General features: G+C 42.4%; 1 protein-coding gene and 1 long non-coding RNA gene across 3 annotated transcripts in view; both read left to right on the top strand.

Moving 5' to 3' along the window:
• SLC6A17 (solute carrier family 6 member 17) overlaps positions 1–5,222 on the top strand; it is a 29,422-nt gene extending 24,200 nt beyond the window's left edge. For both annotated transcript variants that reach the window (XM_053392809.1, XM_053392810.1), the window contains exons 10-12: positions 1,313–1,472; positions 1,748–1,910; positions 2,773–5,222. In XM_053392809.1, the coding sequence (XP_053248784.1) occupies positions 1,313–1,472; positions 1,748–1,910; positions 2,773–3,141 (692 nt within the window). In that variant the 3' untranslated portion in view covers positions 3,142–5,222. The remainder of the gene's footprint in view (positions 1–1,312; positions 1,473–1,747; positions 1,911–2,772) is intronic.
• Positions 5,223–5,290: 68 nt separating this feature from the next.
• On the top strand, positions 5,291–12,335 carry LOC128415937 (uncharacterized). The gene is made up of 2 exons (XR_008331108.1): positions 5,291–5,461; positions 5,810–12,335. It is a non-coding gene; the product is annotated as an uncharacterized LOC128415937 (long non-coding RNA).
• The last annotated feature ends 3,867 nt before the right edge of the window (positions 12,336–16,202 follow it).

Raw genomic sequence — 16,202 nt, 5'->3', positions numbered from 1 at the left:
GATTGCAACCTTAAACTTTTAAATAGTGAAATCAAGTACTTAAAATTCACCGAAACCAAATGTTGTGCTTGCCTTAACTCTGTTTCCCCATAGTGGCCAGTTGGGGCTTCTACATTTAGGATAAAATTTCTTGCATAGAAGCCACATGTGGAAAGTTGGGTGAATCCCACATATAGCTTGCCACACATGTCTGTTTTACCATGAGTACCAAGTACAGGAGGCGCTAGTGGTAGCCCACTTCTGTCAGGCATATGCACATTAACAAAGTTGATGTGTATTCATTTATCAGCAAGCTACATGCAGGATATGTGGCCTTGTAGGTAAGACATTTTGTCATGTCTGAAACTGGCTTTGGAGTTACTTTTTCTGCAGGAGTGATATAGCCATAGAGCAACGGACATAGCAACTTGAAGCTCACTGACCCAACTCCATGATATAGGACAAACAGGGGCAACAAATGCATAATTTTTTGAAGTTGGCTCAGTCTGAAAAATCAGGAATCTCATCATCACAGCTCTATTGTATCTTCAGCGCAGAGTCATTTTTTTCCATGCACCTCGATATATATTCAGACTCCTATGGTGAATTGAATTGAATGAGTCAAGTTGGAGAACTGACATGTGGGTACTATTATGACCAGAGATGATGTGAAAGATGTTTTGTAAGATTCAAAGAGGGCATTAGACTGCAAAAGTCAGAGTGACCTGGGTTACTAACATCCAAATCCAGTTCATCCTGGCCTGGAAATTGGGAAAAGGGTGCTTTCGTCAAGTGAATCAAGAAATCGGTGACTCTTCAAGAGGAAGTTAAGTTATAATAATTTTTGCAACAATTCTGCAAATATAAGGAACTTGGGATCTAGTTAGTATGGCACAGACATGAATTTGGGACATTTTAAGTGCTGGACTTCACAGCCTCAATAACACTTAATGAAGAGAAGATGTTTCCCTACATCACAGTGAGCAACAATGTGATAACTTTTAACACTTTCCCAGATTATCTAGTATAGCCTCAAACTTTCCCCTGTCGAATTAGAGCGCTTGTCACAGATATACCCTGAAGCACTTTTTGTCCGTTTGAATAGCTCTAACATATTGATGCACTGTTTGTGTATCTGAAGAGCTCTAATCTCTCTTTAATTCCTGCCCTTAAAGTCTTTACCATGCACACGCATCTCATGATACTGCCAGGGGCCCTTGTAATACGTTGCTGCTCTTTGGTAGAAACAATATTATCAGTTTGTCTTTTGGATCCTGCAGCAGTTTTGCATGTTCTCGTGTAGCTGATGGTTACTGTGATCTGCTCTTTACAGTTGGCTGCTGCATTTTTGCTTTCTTCGTGGGGCTAATCTTTGTGCAACGCTCAGGCAACTACTTTGTCAACATGTTTGATGATTACTCTGCAACGCTGCCACTCACCCTCGTAGTCATCCTGGAAAACATTGCGGTGGCTTGGATTTACGGCACCAAGAAGTAAGCATTTATTTCCAGGAGGGTTAGCCTGTTCATATTCCTACAGGCTTGTCTGAATTCCTAAGCATTTGGCTTTGAATGCTTCGCCCCTCTTACCTACCACTACATGGGTTTCATTGTTCTTGAAGCACTCAGGCTTCTTGATGCTTCTTTGGACTTCTGGCCCCACCAGAGTTCCCATCCAAATCTCTCCATCCAAATCAAGGGGAAGTAAAGAGCAAGGAACCTTGTGCTTCAACATCTGTTTGTTTGCTTTCTTCCTTTCTTCTTCCTAGATTCATGCAAGAATTAACAGAGATGCTGGGTTTCCGCCCTTACCGGTTTTACTTCTACACATGGAAGTACATCTCGCCTATTTGCATGGCTGGCCTGATGACAGCCAGTGTGATCCAGCTAGCTGTCAGTCCTCCAGGTTATAATGCCTGGATCCGAGAAGAGGTGAGTTGGCAAATAAAAGTGCATCCCTCAAAGGCTACAAATCCACAGGCTGTGTACCAGTTGGCAACCAACCCACATACTATACAGTGAAGCAACAGGGTCCTCGCTGCAAATGGCTGTGATCATTTGTGCAATTGTTAGGCCAGCATCCACCTGGAGGACAGAGAGGCATCATACCAGAGTACCTTCCATTTCTTCCTGCTTCCAGAGCTGTGGCCCCAGAGGTTGCAGATACACCATAAAACCCAACTAGCCAATATCCTGCTGGAGATGATTCCAGACAGAGCTGGCATGGATTTCTGATCACCCTGCCAAGGAATTGGGAGTGAGAGGCTATCTTAGCCATGTAGAGTGACAGCGGTTGAAATCCCAGTGTTGCAAATGCTCCCTTGCTTTTTAGGTTAGTCCAAGGTTAAGGAGCAGTAGTTCAAGGTATGGAATCTGAACATTCATGTAAACGTTTATTTGTTCTGCAGGAAAATTGTTGGTCCAGCTTTGTGTAACTATGAGAAGCTACTGCCTCTTTATTAGCATTTTATTTAAGTGGGGGTTGCCTCCTGCAAGAGCAAAATGTTCTAATGCAGTGTGCTCTTGAGAGATTAACCCTTTGGCAGGTGTTTCAGGGTGTGTATGCAGAAAAGGGAACAGAGGGGTGAGAAAGACCTTTTGGCAAAAATCCTTTGCATGTATAAGATTTTCCCCTTGCAGTACATGCTGGCCCTTCTCTTGGAGATGGGAATACATGCAGCATACTTTACTTGCCTTGGTGCCACAGAAATAGCAACTTGATCACTTCAAGGACCTCACTTGTGTCGAGGCTGGCGAATGCCAACTGCCAACTGTGTTTTCCCTTCTCTTCCAGGCAGCAGAGAAATATCTCTATTACCCCAAATGGGCAATGGGCATCCTTGTCTCACTGATCATCCTGGCCACCCTTCCTCTGCCGGTCGTCTTCATCCTCCGCCAGTTTCACCTGGTGTCAGATGGTTCCAATGCTCTTTCTGTCACTTACAAGAAGGGGCGTATAATGAAGGACATCTCCAACTTAGAAGACAATGATGAGACACGTTTCATCTTGAGTAAAGTACCCAGTGAAACCCCTTCCCCAATGCCTACACATCGTTCTTATCTAGGTCCAGGGAGCACATCCCCAATGGAGATGAGCAGCGTTGCCAATGGACGCTACAGTAGCGGGTACCTTACGGCTACCACTCCCGAATCTGAACTGTGACCGTCAACCAGCAACCTCCCTCTGTTTGCTGGGTAAAGGAGAGGAGGTCCAGGAGAAGGAACCTCTGCTTTAGAACCCCTTCCCAGAATTTACAGCAGACAGGGACTAGATGATGTCAAGAGAGGGTAGACGTGGGAAGGGGCCTTCTCCAGCTGAAATGCCAGATCCCTCCTCAGTGAATAATAGTAATAAGACATTGCAATAAATTTTTATGGGCATAAGGAAATTTTTAGCCAATTGGCATTGAAAAACACAAATTGCTCCTATATAAGAGGCTGGAAAAGGGGGATAAGTTAAGGCAACAGCCAAAGAAAAGAGCACCATGTTTTCTGGATCTCTCTCCTTGTCCATCCCATTCCTCTAGTTGGGAAAAGAGATATGCCTCATTCCACTGAGTATGTTTAACCACCACCATTCATAGCACAAGGAAGATCAATCTTCTTGGTATGGATTCTACCAGACCACCTGTGGTTTTACACTCTGATAATCTCCAAATAGCACATTCTTGGTCAACACTTCTTGCAAGTCTGGGCCAAGATATATTTTATGTAGGCAGCACATTACAATGCCTGGCGATGCCATCATGTGATACCTGCCACATCATTGCTGATGTTGGATCAAAAACAGTAAGGAACAATGGGATCTCGTTTCAGTGAAGTTTGCATTGGTATGCGTGCTAATGTTACTTGCAGTATTCCTTCACCAAACGTCTGCTTACGCAGCGGTACAAATTCAGGTATGTGCCATGTGCATAGGCCAGAATCAGAAAACTGTTCCATCAATGTAAATTTTCTGGAATTTGTGGTGTCACTCCTGATATCTACATAACTCTGAGCAGGCTGTGACCGCAGCCATTTTATCAAATACACCATCTGTCATAAACTTTTTCAGTAGCAGCCATACTCTGCAAGCACTGTGAGTGCATGCTGGAGTCTTTTTGCTGTCAGTTTTGCGACATTAAAAGCACCTTAAAAATAATAATAATAATAATAAATGTTCTTACTGAAGAGAGTGCGCAACATCTTTCAAGGTAGTCTAAGTGTGTTGGGTCTGTTGCATTTTCCATCAGATGGTGCAGTCATTGCCTTTTACTCTTGTGAATTAGGCTGTGCATGTGTCACAATTATCTAGGATGCAGCTGATAACATTTTTAATGAATAGTGATTCAGCTCCATCCAACCTCTGGTTAGTCACATTCAGCTGGTGACTGAACCCTATCTTAAAAGTTTTCTATTATTTTCATTTTAGTAACTAGGAGGTCATGCAGTTCCTGTGTGGGAGTACACACTTAATGGGATTCTTTAAAAGAATGTTGCTCATATATGCCACTGAATTTTTAAAAATCTCTTAAAGATTTTTCTTTCTTTCTTCATTTGCAGTTTGAGCACTCCCCTCTGCACAGTGAGTCTGTGGGAGCACACATTTTGCCTGCTGGAGAACAGCAGAAGGGCACCGCTGCCACAAACCTGCCCCCGAAATGTCAAAGTGCAACAGGCTCTTGTGCTGTTGCATATGATATTTATGCTGCCAATGGTTAAATGTGCAGAAGCTGCTTTAAGTGCTGTATGGTTAAGGTGATTTGAGAGTATATAGTCATGGTCATTGATCTGTAGAAAGATCCATGGCCAAAAGTTATATTGTTTTCTCCTGCTGGAAGAGTATAAGATGAGGAAAATGGAACTCTGAGAATCTTTTCATGCTTGCTAACATGGGGGCAGCTTGTCTCATGAGCAGCTCTTTTGTGGCCTTAAGTTAGGGAACATGTCTGGCTCCAGAAGCGCATGCTTGCAGCAGATAGCACTGTTGGTTCCAGTGACAGTTGACTGATCCAACCAGCCGTGCTGTGAAAACCAATTTAAGTGGCTACCCACAGAGACTATCTCCATGCATTCATTCCAACACAGCCTGAGCTTACAATCCCGTGCTCAGGTATTTGGGAGTAGGGTGGAACAGATTGGTCTACTTCTCATCCATGTCAGCTTTTCATGTGTTTATTCATAAACCAGTTCTATCCTGTTTCCACATTAATTTTCAGATTTCTTTTTTAAGAATCCATGTAAAAATTAAATATATATGTAGATTGAAATGCCCCAGCCAGATGGGTGGGGTATAAATAATAAATTATTATTATTATTATTATTATTATTATTATTATTTGCATAGTTCATCATAACATATGAATTTTATATATTTATTTGGATTATATATATATATATCTACACATAAATATATTTCAAGTGTTTCAAAACATATTCAGTATAAAAATAAAAATAATGGCTAAATGCTACAGCCCAGCTACTGTAATTTACAGTACAGTACTGTAATTTACAGCTAGTGTAAATACTAAATTTATTGGGTATTATGTTACTCCTTTCCCTTTCTCTAGTAGCAGGACCCCTTCCCAAAACATGCACTCAAATCCAGTAAGATCCCCATCCAGATGCAAAAGGCATGTTAAACAGAAAGAAAGTGAGGACTAAAACTAAGTCAAGTTCTGTTGCAGAAAAAAACAATTGTGAATTATGAGTTCCATAGTCTTTTTTTTAAACAACAACAGCAACCACATTTTGGTACATTATTAGGCCAAGAAGTGAATTGTAAAATTTGGAGAAGTGCGAAATCCAAAGCATAATTACATTTCAATCCATGTCTGGGAGGTGTGAATGAGATCAGTTCACTTGAAATGCAGACTAAACCAAATTCTTCTCCATCCCTACCTTGGTGTAAGCACCACTGAACATAGTGGGAATTCTCAGAAAAAATGCACAGGCTTGCACTTGTAGTGGGAATTTCTCCCCACATCACTGTAGCTCTCCACACCCCCTCCAATCAAACAGGCTTGTTGTAGCTCAGGAAACCTCCCAGACCTGGCTGTTCTGTGTTGTGGGCCTTGCTGCACTGGGGCAGTTGCCATGGCAAACAGTTCTGTGTTACCTGACCAGAGCACCTGCTGTCTTTTGCCATTAGCAGTAACTACTCTCCGCAGAGTCTCAGCTTGCGGAAACTTTTCAGCACTTCTTAGACTCCCAGAACCTAGAGTACAAAAAAAAATAGGAAGACATTTAGTGAGGTGGCAATCCATCCTAGGTCCTGTTGGAACCGAAGGGAATTCGTCATATCAGATGGAAAGCTCCTTGTGTCCTGGTTTGATTTTGCCTCTTCTTCGGCATGCAAAATCTCCCTGCTACTCTTTCCCCACTCTCTGCTTTACCCTCTTAAGGCAGGAGTAACCAATGTGCTGTCGTCCAGGTGTAGCTGCACTCCAACCCCCTCCAGCTCCACTCAGCATGGCATGGCCAATGGTCCAGGAAAATGGGAGTTGTAATCCAGCAACACTTTAAGGGCATGCCTCCAGATGGCTATGCCTGCTATCGTTCTTCTGATTCAATTCACTGGAAGCCTCTTGCAGCCTCCTTGAATAAATTCCACTCTGTATTATTTGTTTAGTCCCTGTAGAATTTCTCTTGAGTTGCTTCATGCAGACTCTGGGCCTCTGGGGAGCTTAGGTGCTTTGGAAACCAATCCCTTTGCCTGACAATATTTTTTAATAGATGCATCTCTGAACCCCCTAAGCAAAAATTAGCTGAACTCTACACGGCCCTTTGAAAGTGAGGAAATGGAGAGATTGTTAAGTCTGTTTCAGTGTGAGTCAGCAACAGAAGCAAGCAATGAAGCCTGGCTTCCCAACCCAACCCTTTCCTCTCTTGCCTTTATCCCTTTAGCTTAATATAGCTGGAAAGGGTTAGGGTATCGTCTTTTTTAAAAAAGAAAACCCTACATTGAGGCACACCAATAAATGTTAGTGTCTATTTTGTATGGGAATGAAAAATGTCAAGGCTTATTCATTATGGAACAGCAGGTTGTGTTGTCAGGAAAATGCCAGGCATGTGAAAAGGGAGCAGAACACCAGACTGTCTAAAATCCACATTCTCTCTGGTTCCTGAAACAAAGAGCTGCTTTACGGGGTTTACTGATTATTTGGTTTGCCTGTGCCATTGCATATGCATGCCAGTAGTTCATCGCTTTTTACACTTTGGCAAGACAATGACCGTCTTTCTGTTCTCTGTTCTGATTTGGCTTCACTCTGGTTTGTTTTAGTTTGGTCTGCTTTTTAAAGCAGGAATATGCTGATTTGCACTTCCTAGATGCAGATTTGAGTGCAGCCATCCTTTTGCACTTCTCTGAATTTTTTGATTTTTACACTCAAAATGTAAAAATACGTAAAATGCATATTTTAGGTTAGAATGTGTATGAAAATTTGTGCACTGTGAGAAAATACATTTAAAAATAATGCTGATTTTTCTGCTGTTGTTTTTTTAAAAAAGCCACTGATTGCTGCAAAAGCATAATGGAACAGACTTATGAATGAACACATGCAAAGCTGATCTATCCATCTCTAGTGCCAGTGGGTGGCAGTGTTTTGCTATGTCCAATGTCAAGGTTGCTCCACACATTTGAGGCTCCCTTGTTTTCTCTGTACAGTTTTGCATGCAGGTACACGGCCAAAGGATGTGAATTAAGCAGTACGCAGTAGCCCGTTTGCAGGATAAGTGCAGCACTTCCCCAGGCCCCACCCTGCAATTATGGGAATTGTTCAGAGCCTCTTCATGTACTGCTGGTTTACACTAATATTTCCCCACACAATGGTGTGATCCTGTAATGAAAACATGTGGAGACCTTGAATATGTGACATTACCCAAAAGCATCTAAAATAACAGGGAAGAAGGAATGATGGTAACCTGTAAGGCACAGTGTGCTTCTTTTTACCTAATGACAGCCTGACACACTCTTTTGGAGATCATGACAGACTGCTAGCTCTGTGTTGCTTTTTCCTTAATCCTAAACACATTGCTAAGGAAATAAGCCCCATCAATTCCAATGATACTTCTTTCTACCATCAGAATGCTGGTTGTAAAGGTGTAATGAATGCCTGTTGCAGGACCTGGATTACACAAATTGCAAGGGGTTCAGAGGAGACCCAGCCCATTACCTTTTGTGATGGTTGCTGTTTATAGAAGGTTAGGGGGTGGTTGGGGGTGGTTTGACTAAAATTGAGGAGCATGTCAATATAATTGATTTGATCAAGGCTCAGCAGAGACTTGTCTCAGCACCATCTTCATCAGTCGGAAGCAGAGAATAAATGAGCTTTGAATCTGAGCAATGAAATGGAACATTGTCCCCAACACAATGCCTATCTTGTGATGGGATTTTGATGCCTTATGTTTTGGGTTGAAGAGGAGGCTTTGGCCTTCTACTTACTGTGTGGTGGTGGCAACTTTGGAGTTGTGACAAAGGAGGGATGTAGCTGAAAGAATTGCAATCTAGAAGTTTTCTTCTTTTGTGTTTCTTCTTTGTGTGTGTCTTTCTCTGGCCCCTCGTTGGCATCCATCTGTCTTGAGAGGCAATGAAAGAGCGCACCATTGCTGGTAAAGTCAAACTGTTGGAGGGTTACAGCACCTGCTGTGGCTGTACAGATATGAGAGAGACTTGTTTTATTGCAGCTAGGGCAGATGAAGGCATCCAATTTCGCTGTTGCAGATGCACCATGGCGTTTCCTTGTTTCCTACCTTACAAATATGGTTAATTGAGCTCAGGAGGTGGCTACTGTAGCTTAGTGGGGAACTATGGAAATCAGCTTTAGAAGGTCTGCTGATGAGCTGTTACATAATTAGCCCCCATAGGAAGTCCATTACTAGTTCCATTGTTCTCTTTCCCAGCCTATACTCTTTCTTCCTCTTCTTCCAATGTTATCTCCTTTAGAATGGAGGTTGCTAGGGACTTGCAAACCTCTTCATCTATATGTATTTCTGTTGCTGTGCATTCTCAGCTTATGCACATTGGCACATTATTTTCCAAGTTCCATAGGGCAGACTAGAACCAATGTAAACCAGTGCACCTCCACTGGAGTGAGTAGTTCAGATGCTCAGGTGAAGCAGATCTGTGCCATGTTGCTATGGATCTTGGCCACCATTTGAGTGGGCCATGCCTCTGGTTCTGAGGTGGGTCCATTGCATTTCCTTCTCTTATCCTGTGGCGTAATGCCAGCAGCAATGGGAAGAAAAAGAAACACTATAGTATATGTGTGTATATATATAGAATAACCTATAGTTTCTATTTCTATTGTATATTTATTCTGTAAATGTTGGTGTAAATTCTGTTAAATGACAAAGCATATTCCAAAGTGATCCGTGAACTATTTTCATTCTCAGTGCTGTACAGATCTATTTTACTGTATATTTGATATATTTATAATTTTTTAGTGTACGACTGGTGACCACACCCTGCTGAGCTGCCCACTTGGGGGTGGGGTGGGTGGGGAGAGCACAGAAGGGCACTGCCTTCATTATTTCTGTGGAAATATAACAGTATTACATTGTGGCATTTTGCTAGGCGTTAGAATTGGGAAGTGGTGGGATTAAATGTTAGATGCCTTGAGCAGTTGCTCCATTGAGTCTCCTTGTGTTAGGGCTTGTAACTGCTGTTGTGTGTGTGTGTGTGTGTGTTTTATTAGGGTTAGCTCTATCTATAACGAAGTCACTTTCAAAGCCATTCCATAGCTTTATGTTATGATGGATGTTCTCAGTAGATGACCATGCCTTGAGGGTGTCTGAAATTTATGGCTCATTCCTGTCAGGGATAAAACAGGCACACTACATGCTTTTGTGACCATGTCCAGGCTATATTTCATAATTACAAGAATGAGCCAGAAATTATGATCACTGTTGAACTGAAGTACAGAAATGGGTGGTGTTAGATGGGGCACTTCTGAAGTCAAATTTGACCTTCCTCTTTAGTGTGGGGAGGGCCAAGTGGCCTTTATTTAGATATATACACCTGTTGTTTGCATGACCCAACTTTGCAAAAATAGTAGCCATCATATGATGATGGATCAGTTGAGAATATTCTCAGAAGAAAATAATAATCCTGATCTGCCATTGAGCTGGCCCCTTTAGTTGATACCTGATCCAACCACTTAGGATATCTAGTCTCTTATAGCACACACTACAACTTCCAGAAAGCACAAAAGCCCAGATGGGAAAAAGCAATATTCCAGTGGCCCCTCCATTCAATGCCCCTATCTGGAATGTATCCCATAGTTCTAGTATATTCACTCTTAAGTACTCAGGAGCTATTGAGTGAATCCACTTTTTAGGGGTCCTTTTCTTTTATACATTCATTCTATGTATCCTGATCCTTCAGGCACAATCAGGTCATACCAGGTTTCTGCCTTTTGGTGTAGCCACATAAATACTGAAGTTGCTGAAATGTTTACCCTATGGAGGAATGCCAGTCATACCCAGCACACTAGTTTTATATGTTTAACTTGGCTAGCAGCCTCCAGACAATAGCACAGGCAACAGAGGGAATTTACATTCCAATCCAGAAAATGAAGTTTCTATGTAGTACCAAGTTCCACATGTAGGTCTAATTCTTTGGATCAAGATCTGTGGGCATAAACTGGCTGCATTCAAATGTGAGTGCCATCAGTTTGTGCTCCGTTGCTTTTGGTTTGATGCAGATCCAGGTGTGCATCCCCACCTGCAATGCAAATCAGTCAGATCAGAGCTGGATGGACTTCAGACACCCTTGTTGCTTGACAGTATATGCCTTTTTATCTTGTCATGAGAAGAGCTTGAAGCCAAAGCCTTCCGATTTTAACCACGGCGCCTCTGTTGCTTTAGAGTGGAACAGGTGAGCTTTTAGGGGTGCAGGGAATGTAGTTGCCAATGAAATCTGAAAGCATAGATCCATAGATATGGCTGGTTTATCATGTGGGGAAGTAAAACAATGAATTGACTGTAGATGGAATAAATAGTCTTATATTAACAGTCCAGTCCTATGCAGAGTTAAATGTGCTTCGTTTTGCATAGGTTCAGCCTGCACATTGACCACATGGTGGGTTCATCCTGTAGCAATGATAAATTGAGTAGACTTGGCCACATCAGAAAAGATCCCAAGGTTCTTAGTCATTGGGTTTCATCCATTGGAGCGTGGCTGAGCTCATCAGTGTTTTCTACCTTAAATTACCTGCACCTGGCATTCCAGGAGTTGAGGGAAATGCTCATCATTTACCCAATAAGGCCGCTCTGGATTAACTTTACTCTTACCAGCTGATAGTTTTCACGTTGCCTCAAAACTGCTTAATAAACCTTGGCAACCCCATCCTCCATCACCTTTAGATCAAACTGCCTGTAACATAATGAGCTGCAGTTTTAATCAAATATTTAGATAAAATAAAATAAGATAGCTGCTAATGCAACAGGGAATCAGGTTCCTGACCCTGCACTCTTAACCAATTGTCCCCCCTTCCCCTGATCTCTTACAGGGACAAGCTTTTTCTAAATGATCAAATATTACTCGATCTTCTTGCTAGAGCCATGTCTTTTAGATTTTTAAAGTAGCAGTGGGTCCAACAGATAGCCATGAGGGATGTCAGCACAAGACAGGAACTCTGAATCCTTCACTCTGCTGGGAAAGGATTCTTACCTCCAGCTGTGGAGCATCCCCTTCACCACAGCACAGTGGCATCACATTGGTGTACTTGACATAGCAGGTCCATGCAGAACCACTCAGAGATCTGTTCCAAAAGAAGGCCCCCCCAATGAGATGTTGTCTTGTTCTGGGAAAACACTGTGCTATTAATACCTTGGCAGAATGGCGGAGGTTTCCCAGAATCCACTGTGGAGGTTGTTTGGCAACCAAAGGCCCGATTCAGCCGTGGAATACAAATATCCATTGACTTCATAGCAAGCCCCAAGAGGTAGATGCAAGTAGTATTGTTAGCCTGAAGACAACTCGGGTATCCTGGGGGAAAGAGGCAGGGAGAGGGTGCACTTGAGCCTAGCATCCAGTGCCTGACATGCTGGCCTCCATAGCTGGGCCCTAAATCCCTAACTGGGATGCCTCTAACTGCAGTGAGGAAAGCAGAACTCGGAGCAGGTGTGGTGGCGCTGGCGAGTTTTCTAAACTTTCATGCAATGAAAAACATGGAAAGTACATGTCTCTGATGAAACTTTGCTGTAGAAATAAAAACAGCAGCACAGATTGTAGTGATTTGTCTCATATACAGTGTAGCCAGTGTAAGCACCATATGCACCCTGTGTCAGCGGGAGAATTCTGTTGTATGGGAGAAATACTGTAACAACTCCACAGCAGCCTGCAATTAAAAGAGTTTCTTCTTTATTACCATGCAATGTCTCCTGGGTCTCCTTTTTTGCTTGTACATAATGCCAGGTCATTGGGGAGCACTTGTCGTTAAGCTCTTGAGGAAAGAATGGTATGGCCCAGTGCACAACGCTTAACTCACAAAGAAATCCTTTATTCTGATCACACCAGGACTGGAGAGATGGTGCTGCTACATCAACAGAATAGCTGTTGTATCCAGTGCATGCTAGACACACACAACCAGAAAATGTAAAAAAAACTGGCATCAAAGTGGCAGGCATTCAACACACATGCACACCGCGGTGTCCCTGGAAACTCCATCAGGGTCCAGAAATTGTGGATTATGCTTGTAATTTTTGTTTGTTTTATTTATTTATTGAATTTATATGCTGCCCTATACTCGGGGGTCTCAGGGCGGTTCACAGACTAAAATCAAGATATAAAACCACAAAATACATAATAAAAATAAAAACAACAACCCAATAGCCCCCCCCAACACATTTTAAAAGGGCATAGGATGTAAATCAGATCAACCAAAGGCCTGGTTAAAAAGGAATGTTTTTGCCTGGTGCCTCAAGGTGTTTAATGAAGATGGCAGGCGAACTTCCCTGGGGAGGCATTCCACAGATGGAGAGCCACTGCAGAGAAGGCCCGTTCCCATGTTGCCACCCTCTGGACCTCTGGAGGACGAGGCACATGAAGGAGGGCCTCAGAGGATGATCTCAGGGTCCAGGTAGGTTCATATGGAAAGAAGCGGTCCTTGAGGTATTGCAGTTCTGAGCCATTTAAGGCTTTGTAGGTCAAAACCAGCACTTTGAATTGGGCCTGGAAACTAATTGGTAGCCAGTGCAATCGGACCAGTATTGGTGTAATATGCTCAAATTGTATTATTAATTTTGTATCCCTCCCTTCGCCCCACAGGAGCCCAGGGTGGCAAGCATCAAGAGGTAAAAACAGTACAATTTAAAATAAAACACATTTAAAACACTTTAAAACATTTTTTAAAAAAACAAAACAGAAAGCATTTTAAAAACAACTTTAAAAAACAAAAAGCACTTAAAAACATTTAGAACTTCTAAAAACATTAAAAACCAATACGCTCGGTCATTAATGTTATAGTTGCCATGGCCAGTATCTATTACCCATCCTGGGTAAGCAGGTATGTTTTTAGATTTCTCCTGCAAGTCAATAATGAGGGAGACAGGCAGACCTCTCCAGGGTGGGCATTCCACAAATGGGTCACCACCAACAAGAAGGATCTGTACACACCAACTGGAAAGGAGCTGCTGGACTCACATGCTGCCCAAACTTAGAGGGAGCCAAGGAAATTATGACAATGGGGACATGTGCCCAGCACACAGCCTACATTGCAGCTTAGCACTGACAGTTCTTCTGTCCCAGCAGCATATCCAGGTAAGAGCCCATTTCTGCCTGTCCTAGATGTTCCTACAGGTAAAGGGCATCCTTGCTCTGGCAAAGACAACTGCTTGAAGAGGATGTATCAAGTGGTGTCAAATGCTAATTGATAAAAAGCCACTCTTCAATGCCCAATGTTGGGAAGTAGGGTTGCCACTGATTCCAGAATGTAAAATTTCCTAACTGCCCCACTGCTCCAGGGAAACACGCCTAGGCTCCAGGTGCGCAGGCTGATTTCTGCATGCAAGTCCATCACTTACAGTGTCAAGCCACAGGAAAATATTTTCCTGCCAAGTTGTTGTGGAACATATTGTGGTCATGTTATTAGGTTTAAAATGCCGAGAACAGGGATTTATTTAATTTCTGATTGATTCTACAGAAATCGTCCCTGGGATTGGTGAAAGAAGTGACGTCACTATGGTGTTGGTATAAGCACAAGATGTCTCCCTGCTCCATGGGAACTGGCCAAAGCTCCTCTAATCTTGTTGATTTCCTCCCTTTCCAATACGTTGGCATTTTTGTTACTTTGGCACAAAAAGCATAGACTCCCTACATTGTGTACCAGAAGAGAGCCAAATGTTTTTTACTGTGACAATCTGATGTGGTTTCTGAAGGATTTCAGGATATTACCCCGTTACTTTAGGAACAGATAGCCTTAGCCTCAACAGCTGTTAACCAGCATAGCTCAATTGACTTTCACAATTCCAAAATTCAGCATCCTTGAGGGTGGGTCATGGTGAGAACTGTTTACTAGTGTTCACTGCCTACTTACTGACAAACAGAACATGTCAACTGGGGAAAGGGAAGGTACTTGCTTCCAGGCCCAGGGCTGTCTCTTTAAGGACTTCTCAGCCAGCGGAGTGGGTATGGAGCTGGACCTAAAAGGATATAGAAGGCATAAATCAGAGCTAGAACTCCATCACGCACAGTGATCTGTCCATGGTCCTGCAAAGCTTTGTGCTTCTATTCCTGGGCAAAAGGGTGAGCCCTAAACCAGGCATAGGCAAACTCTGGCCCTCTAGATGCTTGGGACTACAATTCCCATCATCCCTAGCTAACAGGACCAGTGGTCAGGGATTATGGGAACTGTAGTCCCAAACATCTGAAGGGCCGGAGTTTGCCTATGCCTGCTCTAAACCCTTGCTCTCTCAATTCATCACGCCATCTGCAGGTGATGAATGGGGGAGAGGCCTTTTTTCCATTTGAAGGGGGTTGCAATTTGAGTCCTAAAATACCTCCCAAACAGTTTTTTTTGGGGGGGGGCTTGCAATTGTAGTGGGGGCAGTTCTTATCCTTCCTGCTCTTTTCTTTCCAGTTCCTTCCTGCTCTTCTTTAACTTTGTCTAAAATTGCCTCCTTTGCTGGCTGCTGCCATAGCACATGGGTGGTCATCAGAACATTGCTGCTACACTATCAAAGCTGCTAGCTTTTAAAATCTTACCGAAAAGAGAAGGAGACAGATTTAACAATAGTTAAGAAAGTAAAATATTTGGGGGTTAATATGACTGCTAAGAATTTAAATTTATTTAAAGATAACTATGAGAAATGCTTTCCTTGTTGGGTCGAATTGCAGCTATAAAGATGAATGTATTGCCAAAAATGTTATTTTTGTTTCAGTCATTGCAAATTTTGGACAAGATGGACTGTTTCAAGAAGTGGCAGAAAGATATTTCTAGATTTGTCTGGCAGGGCAAGAAGCCCAGAATAAAATTTAAAATACTAACTGATGCAAAGGAAAGAGGTGGATTTGCCCTGCCAGACTTTAAATTGTATTATGAGGCAGCAGCATTCTGCTGGCTGAAAGATTGGCTGCTTCTTGAGAACACAGACATTTTGGATTTAGAAGGGTTCAATAATGTTTTTGGGTGGCATGCATATTTGTGGTACGACAAGGTCAAAGCACATAAAGCATTTAAAAACCATATTGTCAGGAAAGCATTGTTTAATGTCTGGATAAGATACAAAGACTTATTGGAAACAAAAACCCCAAGGTGGTTGTCACCAATGGAAGCTAAGGCTCAGAAAAAGCTCAATATGGAGGCCAAATGGCCGAAATATTGGGAAATATTGGAACAAGATGGAGATAAATTGAAATTGCAGAGTTTTGAGAAATTAAAAGATAAAGTGCGAGATTGGCTTCATTATTATCAAATAAGAGAGGCCTATAATTTGGACAAAAAAATTGGCTTCCCGGTGGAAAAGTCAAAATTGGAAACAGAACTGTTAGATCCCAAAACTAAGATACTTTCAAGAATGTATAACTTGCTGTTAAAATGGAACACGCAGGATGAAACGGTTAAATCCGCTATGATCAAATGGGCACAAGATATTGGTCATAACATTATGTTTGCTGACTGGGAACAGTTGTGGACCACCGGTATGAAATTTACGGCATGTAATGCCTTAAGAGAAAATATTATGAAAATGATATACAGGTGGTACATGACACCAGTCAAGCTTGCAAAAATATATCATTTGCCC

Source organism: Podarcis raffonei, chromosome 6 (genome assembly GCF_027172205.1).
Source record: "Podarcis raffonei isolate rPodRaf1 chromosome 6, rPodRaf1.pri, whole genome shotgun sequence".
Lineage (NCBI taxonomy): Eukaryota > Metazoa > Chordata > Lepidosauria > Squamata > Lacertidae > Podarcis > Podarcis raffonei.
Note: the sequence above shows the minus strand (reverse complement) of the source record. Positions and strands in the feature narration are given on the sequence as shown.